Here is a 16,745-nt window from a genome sequence, read left to right on the forward strand (position 1 = left end):
TTCCCGACAATGAATATACATTGGTTTTTGCAAACGTTCATGAGCTATGTTGACAAGCTCAGCTGAAGATGTGAAGTGATCTGTAGCAATTATGCACTCTGGATTGTTCAGCTTCAATGCTGAATAAATGCATTGGCCATAGGTCCTAGTGACTGGCTTATCCAATGAAACAGTGTGTTCCTCTGGCCATTTGTGACAGTGTACAGAGTGCACCCAAACATTCCACACTTACAAAACCCAAAATAGAATGTCTGTTAAAATTAATTCTGCACTTGGACAGCATTTGCTGAACTCACTAATGCTAAACAACTTGTGCAGTTTACTATGCTTAGTCTCTGTCTCATTACAATAAAATCACCTAACCTCAAAACTCTGTGGCCTCACTCTTCATATCTGTAATCTCCTCGAGCCCTACAAACCTTCACACTCTAATTCTAGCCTCTTCACTCCTCAATTGGTGGTCATGCCTTCAGCTGCCTAGACCCTCAGCTCTGGACTTCTCTGTCTCGCTATCTCTCTTTCCTCCTTTAAAGATATTCCAGGACACCTACCCCTTTGACCAAGTGTCTGGCCACTTATCCTCACCTTGCATTAGTGTCAGGTTTTGCTTTAAAACTTCCTATGAAGTACTTTGGAACATTTGAAGATGCATTGGCTAAAATTTGTCAATCTGAGTATAATACAGGAAAATGTGAAGTTATTCATTTTAGCAGGAACCACTAATTATTTAACTGGGGAGAGATTGCAAAACTCTGAGGTACACAGGGATCTGGGCATCCTGGTACATAAATCTAAAGAAAACAGTATTCAGATACACAAAATTAAATCAAACACAATTTGTTTACTGCAAAGATAACTGAATATAAAATTAGGAATATGCGGCTACATCTGTGAAATTACAGCTGAAGGCCAGTGTATAATTTTGCTAAAGAAAGGATACGCCTCAAATGTATGTAAATATTGTGTGGTTCAAGTAAGAGATGTCTTGGTTTGTTTGGACAGAGCCAAACTCCAATGTTTGTCCGAAACAAAAACAAGCTGTTGGAAAAGCCCAGCAGGTCTGACAGCATCTGTGCAGAGAAATCAAAGTTAACATTTAGGTCTTGGTACCTTTCCTCAGAACTCAGGATTCTGAGACAGCGTCACCGGACCCAAAACATTACTTTTGATTTCTCTTCACAGATGTTGCCAGACCTGCTGGGCTTTTCCAACAGCTTGTGTTTTTGTCTCCGATTTACAGCATCTGCAGTTCTTTTAGTTTTTATCTAATGTTTATCTCTTTGATACGCTACTGTACAGAACCAAACTTTGTTCATGATGATGTATGTATAAGGACTTTGTTATGAATAAAATATATTTTGAAATTAAAAAAATGCTCAGAGAAGATTCATTGAACTGATGCCTTGGATGAACAGATTATTTTATGAGAAAAGCATTCAGCAGGTTCGGGGTCTGTATCCATTGGAATTTAGAAGAATGAAAGTTGATCTTATTGAAAGATGCTGAGGGGATTAGACAGAGTGGAGGCTGAGATGATGTCTCCTCTTGTTGAGAGAGTTCAAAGGGCTAAATGGCCTACTTCCGTGTCTAATTCTTCATCTCTTCCAAGTTTTCTGAAAGGGAATTTCTTCTCATGCTCTATAACGAGGTGCATATGAACACTCTGATTTTTACGATAGGTCATCACAGAACAACGTGAGATTATTCTTTGATTGTGCTGAAAATTGATCTCAAAGAACCCCTGGAATGACGGAGCAGTTCCTCTTCAAGATGGTGAAGATGTTAGTGCATATGACACTTTTTAAAAGCAGAACTAATGATTCTTACCAACAACGGCACCGAGGGATACATAAAGGAAGAGGACACTGGTGGCCAGGATGCTGATAAGAAATCCACCACTCACGAGGACAGCTCCGAGAATTGAAGTCCATCGATCCCCCAGCTTGCCACAGGCGATTGAAGCAATCGGACCTGAAAAAGGTAAACCTGATTAAATATTTGATATATCTTATTCCTTAAAGCTAAATCTCTGTTTCCATTTGGGAGAGTTGGTATAAAATGTATCTACCAGTATTCCTGCTGTGTACCCAGTGCTGACAGACAGTGTTAATACAAGAAGCTCAGAGAGAGAGAATGGACAGAAGACAAGAGTGAAAATTGGAAGTGGAGTTAAAGGTCTAAGACACCTGAAGATCTACTCATGGATAAAAAAAAAAATCAGAATATTTGAAAATGGTGGCAGTGCAGAGGGATTTGGGCAAGAATGGAGGATGGTGAGTGAAGGAATAGCCAACTGATTGAAGCAGAGGATGGGAAGGTCAGGAGGACAGGACAGATAGAGAACTCAAGGTAAAGGTCTGAGATCAAGCAGCTGCACTATCCAAGGGTGGAGCGAGGGGCGATGGACATTCACATCACTTCTGAAGCTCAGGATATGACGCACAGTTCAGACTGATTTGTAAAGATGTAGTAGACATTTGGGAAGAACAGATGATGGGGAAGTTGAAGCAGGGCAGTGCATGCATGAGGGATACTGTATAAAATCAGGAGATCAGCTACAGTACAGATGGAGGCCAGTCAGCCCATTATGTCTGTATTGGCCCTCTATAAGAGCCAACTGTGCTGGTTTTAGCAAGTGAGGGAGGGAGAGAGAGAATGGAGACAGACCAGTAACCAGCAAGAGAGTGGAAGGAGTATCCTTTAAATAGAGCAGAATGGAGACACAGTCTATTAACCAATGAGAGAGCAGAGTGAGCAGCGAGTGAGTGGACAGTGTTGTTATACACTGGAAGGTAACTGTTTCTAAACAAAGTCCAAGATCACACTTTTATGTGGAGCTTTATTTCAATGAACCACACTTCATAAAACTCAACTCTTGATTGATTACTAGCTCTTCATAGTTACACAACTGTTACACTCCCAAACTCTTCATTAATACATCATTTGTTCCTTCATTCCATTCAGTCTCAGGCATCCTTTCAGACCAGATTAAATGATGACAGAAGTGTCATTTAGCAGTAAAAAGCAGAGACAGTGTCCATTAAACAGTGCAGGAGGTACAAGAAATTAAAGTATGGGAGAAAGCTAGCTAGAAATATGAGAACAGATGAGAAGAGTTCCAACAAGTATTTAAAAAAGATAAAATTTTGCCTTCTACAGACCAAGTCTGGGAATTAATTATAGAAAATAAGGAAATGGCAGCTGAACTGAATAGATATTTTTGTCTGAATTGTACAGGATATGAATAACATTCCAGAACTAGCTCTGAATCAGAAGGTGAAAGGGAATTACAGAACTGAAAATAATTACAATCACCAGAGAAAGGATTATCAGAGAATTGTTAGACTAAAATCTGACAAGTCCCCTGGCCCTGATGGGTTTCACAGAAGTGAATTAAAAAGGAGTGGCTGCTGAAATGGTTGACACATTGTTTGCAATTGTCTAGAATTCTATTGAAGAAAGAAGAGGCAGGAAACAGGAAGTGATAGGCCATTTAGCCTGATATCAATCATTGGGAAAACATTGGAATCTATTATGCCAGTGGTTATAGCTGGACATTTAGAAAATCTTAATGCAATCAGTGCTGAGGTGACATGAACTTTTTTTTTAAGATTAGATTCCTTAGTGTTAAAACAGGCCCTTCGGCCCAAACAGTCCACATTGACCCTTTGAAGAGTAACCCATCCAGAACCATTTCCCTCTTAACAATAACACTACGGGCAATTTAGCATGGCCAATTCACCTGACCTGCACATCTTTGGATTGTGGGAGGAAACCGGAGCACCCGGAGGAAACCCAGGCAGACACGGGGAGAATGTGCAAACTCAACACAGAGAGTCACCCGATGTTGGAATCGAACCTGGGACCCTGGTGCTGTGAGGCAGCAGTGCTAACCACTGAGCCACAACTTTTTGAAAAAGAAATCAAAGCTGACTGATTTATTAGAGATTTTTGGGGGAATTAACAAGCAACACTGATAATGGAGAACCAGTGGATATACTCTATTTGATTTACAAACCCTAAGAACTAGGAGCAGGAAGAGGCCATTCAACACCTTGAGTGTGCTCTACTATTCACGGCTGTTCTAATCTCATTGTCTACTGCACTTTCGTGTTCACTCTCCATAACCCTTCATCCCATTACTAATTAAAAATCTGACGATTTCCTCCTTAATTCACTCAATGTTTCAGGATTCATTGCACTCTGGGGGTAGTGAATTCCATTGAGTCACTAATCTTTGAGAGAAGCAATTTCTTCTCATCTCAGTTTTAAATCTGCAACACCTTAACCTAGAACTATAACCTCACATTCTCGGTTACTCCACATAAAAAAACATCCTAACTCTGTGTATTTTGTCAATCCTTTCAGCACCTTATAGACTGCAATTACGCATTTGATAAGGTGCCACATCAAAGGTTATTTTACTCAAGATAACAGCTCATGGCAGAGGGGGCAACATATTGCCAAGGACAAAGGATTGTTTGACCAATAGTTAGCAGAGAATGGGCAAAAATGGGTCATTTTTGGGTTAGCAGGATATGACGAACAAAGTACCACAGGGATTAGTGTTGGGGCCTCAATTGTTCATAGTTTATTTCAATGACTTGGATGAAAAAAATAAATGTATATTTGCTAAATCTGCTGATGTGCAAATAGGAAAACAAGTTGTGAAGAGGTTGTCAAATTTCTGCAAATTGATACAGATAGGCTGAGTAAGTAGGAAAACATTCAAGATCTGCAAAAATGTGAACTTGTTCATTTTGATAGGCGAGGAAAAAAATCAAGCAGATTATTTAAATGAGGAGAGATTGTAGAACTCCGAGCAAGAGGGATCTGGGTAGAAATCACAAGAAGCTAGTCCTCAGCTACAGCCAGGGATTATAAAGGCAAATGAAATGCTGTCACTTATTGCAAGGGGTTTGGAATATAAAAATACAGATGTTTTGCTCCATGTAATTATATAACCATGCAGCACAGAAGAGTCCCCTTGTCTTATTGAGTCTGCACCAATAAAACCCACCCCAAATCTACACAAGCCCCACTTTCCTGCATCAGGCCTTATGACATTTCAAGTGCTCATCCAAGTACTTTTTAAAGATTGCAAGGTTCCCTGCCTCAACTACCCTTCCTGGTACTGCATTTCTGACCACCACTACCCTCTGGGTGAAAAGGCTTTTCCTCAAATCCCTCTAAACCTCCTGTCCTTCACCTTAAAATTATGTCCCTTGTTATTGGCCCTTTGATGAAGCTGTATCCTATCCACCCTGTTGATGCCCCTCATAATCTTGTACACCTCTATCATTGCCCCCTCAGCTTCAAAGAAAACAACATTAGCCAACCCCTCTTCATCGCTGAAATGCTCCATTCCAGGCAACATCCTGGTGAATCTCCTCTGCATCCCCTCCAGTGCAATCACATCGTTCTTATAGTGTGGTGATTAGAACTGCACACAGTACTCCAGCTGGGGTCTGACCAAAGTATTGTACCGCCCCTACATCACCTCCAAAGTATTGTACAGCCCCTACATCACCTCCAAAGTATTGTACAGCTCCCACATCACCTCCAAAATAAACAAAGAACCGCAGATGCCGGAAATAAGAAACCAAAACAGAAATTGCTGGAAAAACTCAGCAGGTCTGGCAGCATCTGTGGGAAGAAAGCAGAGTTAATATTTCAAATCCTGTGACCAGTTCTGAAGAAGAGGCACTGGATCCAAAATGTCAACTCTGCTTTCTCTACACAGATGCTATGAGACCCGCTGAGTTTCTCCAGCAATTTCTGTTTCTGGTCCAACATGTCCTCCCTGCTCCTATAAACTATGCTACAACTAATAAAGGCAAGCATCTCATATGCTTTCTTAACTACGTCAATAATCTGGCACCTTCAGAGACTTGGAAACAAGCATTCCAAGATGCTTCTGAGTTTCCTGGGTTAGAGGCGGGTGGGCAGGGGCAGTGGGGATGAGTGGGAAAGTGGTTAGTTTATGAGGAAAGTTTATAAGAGATCATCTATTTTATAAGAAGTCATTTAAGATCCTGAGGTTGTTGGTTTATGAAATGAATTTTCCCTTTGTATGAGACACAAGGACTAAGGGACAGAGCTTAAAAATAATTGCATTTCCATTTCAGACAGAGATGAGGACAGTTTGTTTTCCTGAGGGTTGTGGTTGTTTGGAACTGTCTCCTCCCGAAATCCCTGGAGATGGGTCAGTGAATATTTTTAATTGCAATGGCAAACAAGGCTACGAGCCTGGTGCTAGAAATTGGGTTAAAATAGTTAGGTGAGAGAAAGTGAGGGCTGCAGATGCTGGAGATCAGAGCTGAAAATGTGTTGCTGGAAAAGCGCAGCAGGTCAGGCAGCATCCAAGGAACAGGAGAATCGACGTTTCGGGCATAAGCCCTTCTTCAGGAATGAGGAAAGACTTAGATTAGATTAGATGAAGGCCTGAAGAAGGGCTTATGCCCGAAACGTCGATTCTCCTGCTCCTTGGATGCTGCCTGACCTGCTGCGCTTTTCCAGCAACATATTTTCAGCAGTTAAAATAGTTAGGTGGCTGTTATTGACTGTGCAGATTTGATGGGCTGAAAGGTCTTCATCTGTTTTGTTGACTTCTCTGATTCTATGACTGCATGAGGTAGAGAGATTCTTGACTAATGGGGCTAGGCAGGAAGAATGGTCCGATCAGGTTATGGTCATACTAAAGGTCAAGGAGTCAATGGGGCAAATTCTGCTCCTAATTCCTGTGTTTGTGCATATCACTGAGAAAAGAGTGGAAACAGAGCTCTCTGATCTGGGCAACAGAGCAGAGGTTACTGGAGGAAAGGTACGGGTGAGTTCAGGGCCAGTCTTTGTGCCATGTCCCCTGCAGAAGGGTTGGTTTTGAGTGATCAGTGCCTCAGTGCTGGGTCTGGGGGCTGAGGGCTGAGGAGTGGGCTCTGCTGTTGCATGCAAAGCACCAACTGCAGTGAGTGGTCTTGCTGACTTCATAAAAGCCCTAATTCTGTTTATAAAAGGTTTACAGAGCACCCTCTACAAATATGGCTGTCTCTGTATGCCTGGTCCATGATGATGTGCTCTGATCCTCACCAACGGAACAACAGAATTCTATCCCAGTGAAGAAGAGCATCAAACAAAGCTCCAGCCTTCTCCATTTTGCTCATCCCAGTACTGTACCTCACCTCCAGCCAATCAGCGACAGATGTGGAGAAATCTGTCCAACCTACATTGCTTTCAATGTAAAGCCAAAATGCTTCCAACCTCAGTCACTGGGCTCCTGTTTACAGGTGATAGCTGTAAGCACACTTACTCAGGCACTAAACACCTCCCCGTCAAACACACTCAAACTGTGGCTGGGGAAGCAATCAATCACAGACACAGTGGGACATGGTCATGGTCACTGCAATTAGCCAGTGGTATTTCCCAGGCCTTCTGAAAGAAAGGAAAGGTTATAACTGGATAATCTCGAACAGGAGGTCATAGTTTTAGGATAAGGGTCAGCAGAATTTAAAATAGAGATGAGGAGTGACTTCTCTCAAAGGGTCGTGAATCTTGAACTTCACTCTCCCAGAGTGGGGTGAATGCTGGGACATTGAGTAAATTTAAGGAGAGATAGACATATTTTTAATTAATAATGGGTAAAAGGAGAGCGGGCAGGAAAGGAGTCGAGGGTGAGATGAGATCAGCCATGATCGTATCAAACGGGGAACAGTCATGAGGGGCTGAATGGCCTCCTTTTGCTCCTAGCTCTGATGTTTTCATAGCTGGAGAGAATGACATGGAAAGTGATTTGGAGAACAGAGTGATGTTGGTGAATGTGGGACTGAAATGAAAGGTAATTGACCTGCATATTGAAATTCTGCACAGAAGCTGCCAGCGAGCTGAGGATTCCCAGGTAAAGCCTGTCCTTGGGATGGTCAGAGCAGCAGGTGGCACTTTCACAGATGTGTTTCATGAGGTATGGGGGTATATGGATGGAAAGGAGGTTTAGATTGTGATAATGTGAACAGCTCAGGGATTGTTACAAGGAACACCTCAACGATAAAGGGGCCAGTTTCATAACCAGGCACAAAGTTCTATGATCTAACTTTCAAAGTGACAAAGGCAGATGTAGCAGAATAGTTTTGGAAGAAATGATGAATGGAGTAGAGTGTGCAGTTGGTGCACCCATTGAAATGGTCTTTGTAAAGGCAGTAAATATAAACAAGGAAAAGACCTGGTGGTGAACAGCAATATTATACAGCATGCATGTTCGAACTGGGACAAGGAGGTGAACAGTGATGCTGATAAAGGTCCTTTGAGGGATTCCAGTGCAGGAGCCTCTTCTCATGGACTTACAAATCCATCCATTTCAACCTCATGCCCTTAAGGGATAGAGTCATCAGCGTTCTCCCAGTCACCACTCAACCAGCTGAAAAATGCTCATCACAACCAAAAGCTCCATCCCTTTCCCTGACAATGAGAAACACAGGAACAGAAGTAGGCCATTCAACCAGAGTGGCTGAACTCCACATACCTGCCATTAACATCTTTGCTGAACAAAAATTATCCGTACCAGATTTAAAACTAACAACTAATCCAGCAACCAGTACCATTTGTGGAAGAGAATTCCAAACCTCTCCCAATCTGTGTGTAAAAGTGTTTCCCAACGTCTCTCCTGAATACTCTGGCTCTCATTCTCAGACTATGCCCCTAGTTCTAGAATTCCCAACCAGTGGGAATAGTTTATCTTTATCTACCTTGTCTTTGCCTATTAATATCTTGAAGACTGAGCAATTCACCCCTAACCTTCTAAATTATAGAGAAAATTAGTCCTAGTTTGTATCATCTCTCCTGATAACATAATCCCCGAGGTCCAGGTATCATTCTTTGTAAACCTAGGTTGTAATGTCTCCGAAGCCAATCTATCCTTCCTAAGATGTATGCACAGATTGGCAATATCCATCTTCCTTGAGACAGACTTCTGAAACCTTTTCATTGTTGAAAGAAAGTGACCATCTGATATTGACCTATGAGTGTATACATTTACAGATTAGATTATGATACCGTGTCAGAGGTGAGAAACCCATCAAAGATTCCAGACCAAGACATCAATGTCATTCAGCTTGGTCACAGCTGAGCAGAGCAGATGCAACTACATCCTGATGAACAGCTCAAAAAATCATCAATTCCTGATATATCCAACAGTTCTCTGAGCAACTACATTCATTGAGAGATAAACTGGGACTTTCCAAAATGTAGTTTTCAAAAGGCAAATAAATCATAATTCTGCAAACGCTATGTCAAGCCTTGTTAGACCATGTCCATATATGTAACTGAAAAAGATGGTTAGAGACAAAAAAATACTGCAGATGCTGGAATCCAAGGGAAACAGGCAGGAGGCTGGAAGAACACAGCAAGGAAGGCAGCATCAGGAGGTGGAGAAGTCAACGTTTCGGGTGTAACCCTTCTTCAGGACTGAAAACAATGAGCAATTAGCACATAAAACTATATAGGAGAAAGTGAGGACTGCAGCTACAGGACATCAGAGTCAAGAGTGGTGCTGGAAAAGCACAGCAGGTCAGGCAGCATCCGAGGAGCAGGAAAATCAACATTTCGGGCAAAAGCCCTTCATCAGTAATTGAACCATATACTGTCCTAACGTTAATCAGGAGGATGATCAACTAGCGTCCTTCAGAGAAAGAACTGCCCACCTTACCTACTCTGGGCTACATGGGAGTCCAGACCAACAGCAATGTGGTTGGCTCTTGACTCAATCAGCAAACCACTCAGCTGTATCAACCACAAGAAAGTAGAAAAGGAACAGAGTATCTGGCATTGACCCAGGGATCAGAGCAACAACGGCAGATACAGCCCTATCAACCCTGCAAAATCCTCCTTATGAACATCTGGGGGCTAGTGCCAACATTGAGACAACTCTCTCACAGACTAATCAAGCAACAGCCTGACATTGTCTCTAAGGTATAATTTTGTGAGAATGACTATGTCCAAGACACCACCATCACCATCCCTTGATATGTCCTGTCCCACCGGCAGGACAGACCCAGCAGAGGTAGCGGCACAGTGGGATATAGTCAGGAGAGAGTTAGTCCGGGAGGCCACAACATTGACTCCAGAACCTATGAAGTCTTGTGGCTTCAGTTTAAACATGGACAAGGAAACTTCCTGCTGATTACCACGTACCGTCCTCCCTCGGCTTACGAATCAGTATTCCTCGATGTTGAACAACACTTGGAGGAAACACTGAGAGTGGCAAGGACACAACATATCCTCTGGGTGGGGGATTTCAATGTTCACCACCAAGACTGACTCAGCAGCATCACTACTGACCGAGCTGGTCGGGTCCCAAAGGACATAGCTACTAGACTGATGGTGAAGGAACCAACAAGAGGGAAAAACATACTGGACCTCATCCTTACTAATCTGCCAGCTGCAGATGTATCTCTCCATGATCTGTCCATGACAGTATCAGTAAGAGTAAGTGAGGACTGAAGATGCTGGAGATCAGATTTGAAGAGTGTGGTGCTGGAAAAGCACAGCCAGTCAGGCAGCATCTGAGGAGCAGGAAAATCAATGTTTCGGGCATAAGCCCTTCATCCTGATGCTGCCTGACCAGCTGTGCTTTTCCAGACCACACTCTAAGTATCAGTAAGAATGACCACTGCACACTCCTTGTGGAGACAAAGTCCCTCCTTCACATTGAGAATACCCTCCATCGTGTTGTGTGGCACTATCACTGTGCTAAATGGGACAGACTTCAAACAGATCTAGCAACTTCAAGACTAGGCTTCCATGAGGTGCTGTGGGCCATCAACAGCAGCAGAACTGTACTCCAGCACAATCTATACCTCATGGCCCATCATATCCCCCACCCAACCATTACCGTCAAGCCAGAGGGTCAACCCTGGTTCAATAGAGAGTGCAGGAAGGCATGCCAGGAGCAGCACCAGACATGCATAAAAATAAGGCATCAATCTGCTGAAGCTACAAAACAGCAGAAGCAGCAAGTGATAAGCAATCCCACAACTTTTGGGAAAGCAAATCTTAGCAGGACTTATACACTTAATGGTAAGGTCCTAGGGAGTGTTGCCAAACAAAGAGACCTTGGAGTGCAGGTTCATAGCTTCTTGAAAGTGGAGTCGCAGGTAGATAGGATGGTGAAGTAGGCATTTGGTATGCTTTCCTTTATTGGTCAGAGTATTGAGTACAGGGGTTGGGAGGTCATGTTGCGGCTGTACAGGATATTGGTTACACCACTGTTGGAATATTGCGTGCAATTCTGGTCTCCTTCCTATTGGAAAGATGTTGTGAAACTTGAAAGAAAAGATTTACAAGGACGTTGCCAGGGTTGGAGGATCTGAGTAACAGGGAGAGGCTGAACAGGCTGGGGCTGTTTTCCCTGGAGCGTCGGAGGCTGAGGGGTGACCTTATAGAGGTTTACAAAATTATGAGGGGCATGGATAGGATAAATAGACAAAATCTTTTCCCTGGGGTCGGGGAATCCAGAGCTAGAGGGCATAGGTTTAGGGTGAGAGGGGAGAGGGGAAAGATATAAAAGAGACCTAAGGGGCAAGTTTTTCACACAGAGGGTGGTACGTGTATGGAATGAGCTGCCAGAGGATGTGGTGGACTCACATTTAAGAGGCTTTTGGATGGGTATATGAATAGGGAGGGTTTGGAGGGATATGGGACGGGTGCTGGCAGCTGGGTCTAGATTGGGTTGGGATATCTGGTCGGCATGGACGGGTTGGACCAAAGGGTCTGTTTCCATGCTGTACATCTCTATGACTCTGCAGTCCTGCCACATTCAGTCTTGAACGGTGGTGGACAATTAAACAATTCACTAGAGGAGGCTCCTCCACAAATATCCCCAACCTCAATGATGGAAGAGCTCATCAGAGCAAAAGACAACAAAAACAGAAATTGCTGGAAAAGCTCAGCAGGTCTGGCAGCATCTGTGGAGAGAAATCAAAGTTAATGGTTCAGGTTAAGTCACCTTTCCTCAGAAACCCAACACATTAATTTCTCTCCATAGATGCTACTAGACCTGCTGAGCTTTTCTGGTAATTTCTATCATTGTTTCTGCTTTACAGGAATTCTACAATTCTTTCGGTTTCTATTTAGTGAAAAAGATAAGGCTGAAGCAGTTGCAGCAATCTGCAGCCAGAAGTGATAAGTGGACGTCCTCCAATGGTCCCCAGCTTCACAGATACCAGTCTTCAGCCAGTTCAGCTCATTCCACATGATAGCAAAAAACGGTTGGAGGCCCTGGATACTGCAAAGGCTAACGGCCCTGACAACATTCCAATAATAGTACTGAAGATGTGCTCCAGAAATTGCCACTCGCCTAGCCAAGCTGCTCCACTGCTAACCCATCAGCGTACTCTCGATCATCAGTAAAGTGATGGAAGGTGTCATCCACAGTGCTATCAAGCAGCACCTGCTCAGCAATAACCTGCTCAGTGATGCCCAGTTTGGGTTCCACCAGGGCCACTCAGCCCCTGACCCCATACAGCCTTGATTCAAACATGGACAAAAGAGCTGAATTCCAGAGGCGCGAGTGACAGTCCTTGACATCAAGGCTGTATTTGACTGAGTGTGGCATCAAGGAGCCCCAGCAAAACTGGAATCAATGGCAATTGGGGGCAAACTCTCTGTTGGTTGGAGTCATACCTGGCTCATTGGAAGGTGGGTATGGCTTTTTGGAGATCCGTCATTTCAGCTGCAAGACATCTCGGTGTGAGTTCCTCAGTGAAGTGTCCTAGGCCCAAGTGCTTCAACCATGTCCCTCCCTCCACCATAATTTCAGGAGTGGGGATGGTCACCAATGATTGCACAATGTTCAGCACCATTCACAACTGCTCAGATATTGAAGCAGTTCATGTTCAAATGCAGCAAGATCTGAACAGTATCTGGCAAGTAACATTCACACCAGAATGCCCATCTTCAGTAAGATAGAATCTAACCAAAGCCCCTTGACATTCAATGGCATTATGACCATTGGATCCCTCACTATCAACACCTTCATTGACCAGAAACTAAACTGATTTTGTCATAGAAATACAATAAGCAGGTCAGAGTCGAGGAATCAAGCAGTGATGGAAGTAGTGAATGTGGTGCCAATTAAATGGACTGTTTTATCTTTGATGATATCAGGTTTCTTGCATGTTGTTGGAGTGGAACCCATCCAGGCAAGTGGGGAGTATTCTATCACACTCCTGACTTGTACCTTGTAGATGGTGGACAGATTCAGGGGAGTGGGGAGGTGAGTTACCCACTGCAAAAAAAGTACAAATCTGTTATATTGTAACTATGTAAATAAATAATGTTTTGAATAAACTTTGTGACATCTGCCGCACGAAGAACTCTACGGTATATGTTATGTGGACTAACACCAAGAAAAACAGGAAGTGCATCAACCTCTCCAACCCTCAAAAGGTTTTTCTCAAGAGCTGCTCTGGTCCTGGATTTTGATCCTTTCACCATTGGGAGCCAGGTTTTCAGCTGTACAGGTTCAGTTCTGGAATTTTCTCTAAGTCTTTTCACCTCATCACCTCCTTTTAGATGATCCTTAAGAACTCACTTCTTTGACTGAGTATTTATTGTCAGTCCTAATATTGCCTCATGTGGTTTGATCACATGAACGTGAAATATGTTGGGACAGTTTATAAAAGTTTCTGAGCTGTACAAATGAACGTCAGTACTGTTGACCAGTGTGACTACTGGCTGATCCTCAGTCAGCCCCTTTGTACAAGAGAACAGCAGGCATCAAACTCAAAGTGGAGGAATAAGCAACCTCAGTTAGCACTGAAGGCAAAGTTTGTTTACAGGAATAGTGCATTTACAGACAAACTTTCCAAGCTGATTAATAAACACAGCTTAAACCCATTCTCATCCTGGTGAAATAGCCCAGTGTTAATGTCATCATCAGCATCTAGTTACTCCAGCCCAAAGTCGAACACAAGCAGATACCAAATGCCGCTTCTAGCTCAGGGGCACCACCTACTGTACCAGTCTGGCATTGTCCCATCGCTACATCAGTCAGCTTCCCAGTCAGTTTCACCATCAACTTGTGGATATAGCCATGGCAATCAGACGGTCCCAAACTCACTTCAATCAGAGTTCATCTCCACCGCAGCAGTACCACGGAGTGGAGTCCCTGGTTTATAAAGGATGGGAGTGGGACGCTCGCTAAGTGACTGAACTTTTCTGTTCTCACCTGTGTCTCATTCGCATCTCCTTGGTTTTAATACTGCTTTGTCTTTAGTTAAAATGCCTAATCCCAAAAACCAAACTCTGCAACATTGACCATTGGGTAAGGAAATGGCCAATGAATGGTGTGAACAGAAAGACAAAGTGGATTAAAGGGTAAATTACCATCTTGTGAAGCAGCCAAACCCTGAAACCTCACTGTTCAATCCCTGGTCTGTGAGGAAGTGGATAATCCCAAACAGGAAGTAAATCCATATCAGGGAATCTAGGCTGAAGAACTCTACCTGGGATCTCACTCTGATTGACATTCAGCATGGCCTGTAGTAATCTCATGGGGCTATACGACTCCACTCCCTCAGCCCCCATACCCTTCCTCAGCCTCAAGTTAAGCCTCCTCAGGTGAAAGTGAGTACTGCTACTGCTGGAGATTAGAGTGGAGAGTGTCTTGCTGGAAAAGCACAGCAGGTCAGGCAGCTTCTGAGGAGCAGGAGAATTGACATTTTGGGCAAAAGCCCTTCATCAGGAATGAGGCAGGGAGACAAGGGGTTGGTGATATAAATGGGAAGGGGTTGGGGGTGGGGGGGGGGAAAGGTAGCTGAGAGTATGATAGGTGGGTGGAGCTGGGGGTAAAGGTGATAGGTCGAAGAGGAGGGTGGAGCAAATAGGTGGGAAGGACGATGGACAGGTAGGACCGTTCAAGAGGGCGGTGCAGAGTTAGAAGGTTGGATCTGGGATAAGATGGGAGGAGAGGAAATGAGGAAACTGGTGAAATCCACATTGATGCCGTGTGGATGGAGGGTCCCAAGGTGGGAGATGAGGGGTTTTTCCTCCAGGTGGTCAGGGAGTGGCCATGAAGGAGGCCAGGGCCTGGACACATAACCCTCTGCAGGCCCAGTTTACCTGTCTGCCCCCTCACCCTGCCCTGGTCAAAACAATTCCCTCACCAAGCCCCCAGCCCATGTTTATTTAAATTCATATTTTATGCAGTCGTAAAGGGCAGTGTGTTGAACTTTGTGATTTGGAGGAACCGGTGTTGGACTGGAGTGGACAAAGTTAAAAATCACACGACACCAGGTTATAGTCCAACAGGGTTATTTGGAAGCACGAGCTTTTGGAGTGCTGCTGCTTCATCAAGTAACTGTGACAACCATCTGATGAAAGGGCAGTGCTCTGAAAGCTAGTGCTTCCAAATAAACCTGTTGGATTATAACCTGGTGCCGTGTGATTTTTAATTTGAACGTTGTGAATGAATCAGCAAAATCACAAGCAAATCCAACCTCTGCTAGCCATTCAAGAGCTTGGGGTTGACGGGACAGGTCTCTCCAACTCTCCCAGGAATACCCCACCTCCCTCCTGAATCCCAGCTCTACTCCCAACTCCCAGCTCCCCACCACCTTCAGTTCATATTCGGACCAGCCTTCCACCCATTCAAGCATCCCTTTGATTACTACACACTGACAAGTGCTGGGATGTTCCCAAACCTAGGTATGTCCAGACTCTGCCCCTTGAGCCAACAGTTAGTACACAGTCCTGGTTATCTGCATTTTCTTAGCCACCTGCTCGTTTCAGACAAAATTCTTCCTTTCCCATTGAACATCAGCCCGACTCTAGCACAAGCTGGGTCTTTGGTGCAACTTCAGTTCACGGTCAGCTTCAACTGCTGGAACCTCGTAAGAAAGGACAGGATTCAAAACCATCCCCTCAGTGAGAATGAAATTACTGTTCGATTTATCATCGCTTGTCAATCTCCATTCAAATTTAAACATAATCAATATACCTTGGTACGTGGGGGGTTGCAGGATCTGTCTCCTGAGGATAAGGGGGAAAACAACAAAGAGCATAAAAGGAGCAAAACTGTCAATAACTCCTCCCCTTGACTACAGGATGCATCAGTTTAAGATTCACTCCCTCAGGCAATGCTCCAAGCTCCGAGTTACCTGCAGAAAGGCGCAGACTAGACATGATGGACCCAACCCAGCTGATCTGCTCGGAGGAACCCCCAAACACGTCCTGGAAAGCCACAAAGAAAAGTCCAAAAGTCTTCAGTGTTCCCATAACCAAAACGTTCACCTGCAAATCAAGATCAAGGGTTACAGAACAGAAATCAGCCAATGTGAAGCCTACAGTAATCCCTGAGCATCACCGAGCAACCTCTCTCTGTGGGAAACCCAACCTCACATCAGCCTCTTCCTGGGCTCCAGTTATTTCGACTTGATCTTGGAAAGGTTCAGGATTTCAGACAGATCCTTTCCTGAGCCGCTTTAGCATTTTACAGTTTGTATTTCATCATCATCATCAGGATATTTTAATCAACAAACGAGCAAACAGGATCAGTGGCATGAGTTTGGAGAAAACCCTCAGGTTGTTCAAGAAAAGGATTTGCATGGGGTAATGTTTTAATGTGAATCAGATTGGTGAGAAGTCTGAGGATTGGTGATCACAGAACTGTTCCACAAGAGGCCATTCTGCCTTGTGTCTGTGCCAGTGTTCTGTGCAATGGCTTGAGAGACAATGAGGTACAGACCTGTGCATTAATG

The 16,745-nt window shown here is 43.9% G+C and overlaps 1 protein-coding gene across 1 annotated transcript in view; it reads right to left on the reverse strand.

Annotated features, from left to right (window-relative positions):
- slc16a4 (solute carrier family 16 member 4) overlaps nucleotides 1-16,745 on the reverse strand; it is a 108,602-nt gene that overhangs the window by 35,292 nt on the left and 56,565 nt on the right. The window contains exons 4-5 of the mRNA XM_043718885.2: nucleotides 16,146-16,278; nucleotides 1,828-1,971 (exon numbers count right to left, since the gene is read on the reverse strand). Of these exons, the coding sequence (XP_043574820.1) occupies nucleotides 1,828-1,971; nucleotides 16,146-16,278 (277 nt within the window). The remainder of the gene's footprint in view (nucleotides 1-1,827; nucleotides 1,972-16,145; nucleotides 16,279-16,745) is intronic.

The sequence above is a fragment of the Chiloscyllium plagiosum genome, unplaced genomic scaffold (genome assembly GCF_037043375.1).
Source record: "Chiloscyllium plagiosum isolate Xiang-an unplaced genomic scaffold, Cpla_swu_hap1 HiC_scaffold_26, whole genome shotgun sequence".
Taxonomy (NCBI): domain Eukaryota; kingdom Metazoa; phylum Chordata; class Chondrichthyes; order Orectolobiformes; family Hemiscylliidae; genus Chiloscyllium; species Chiloscyllium plagiosum.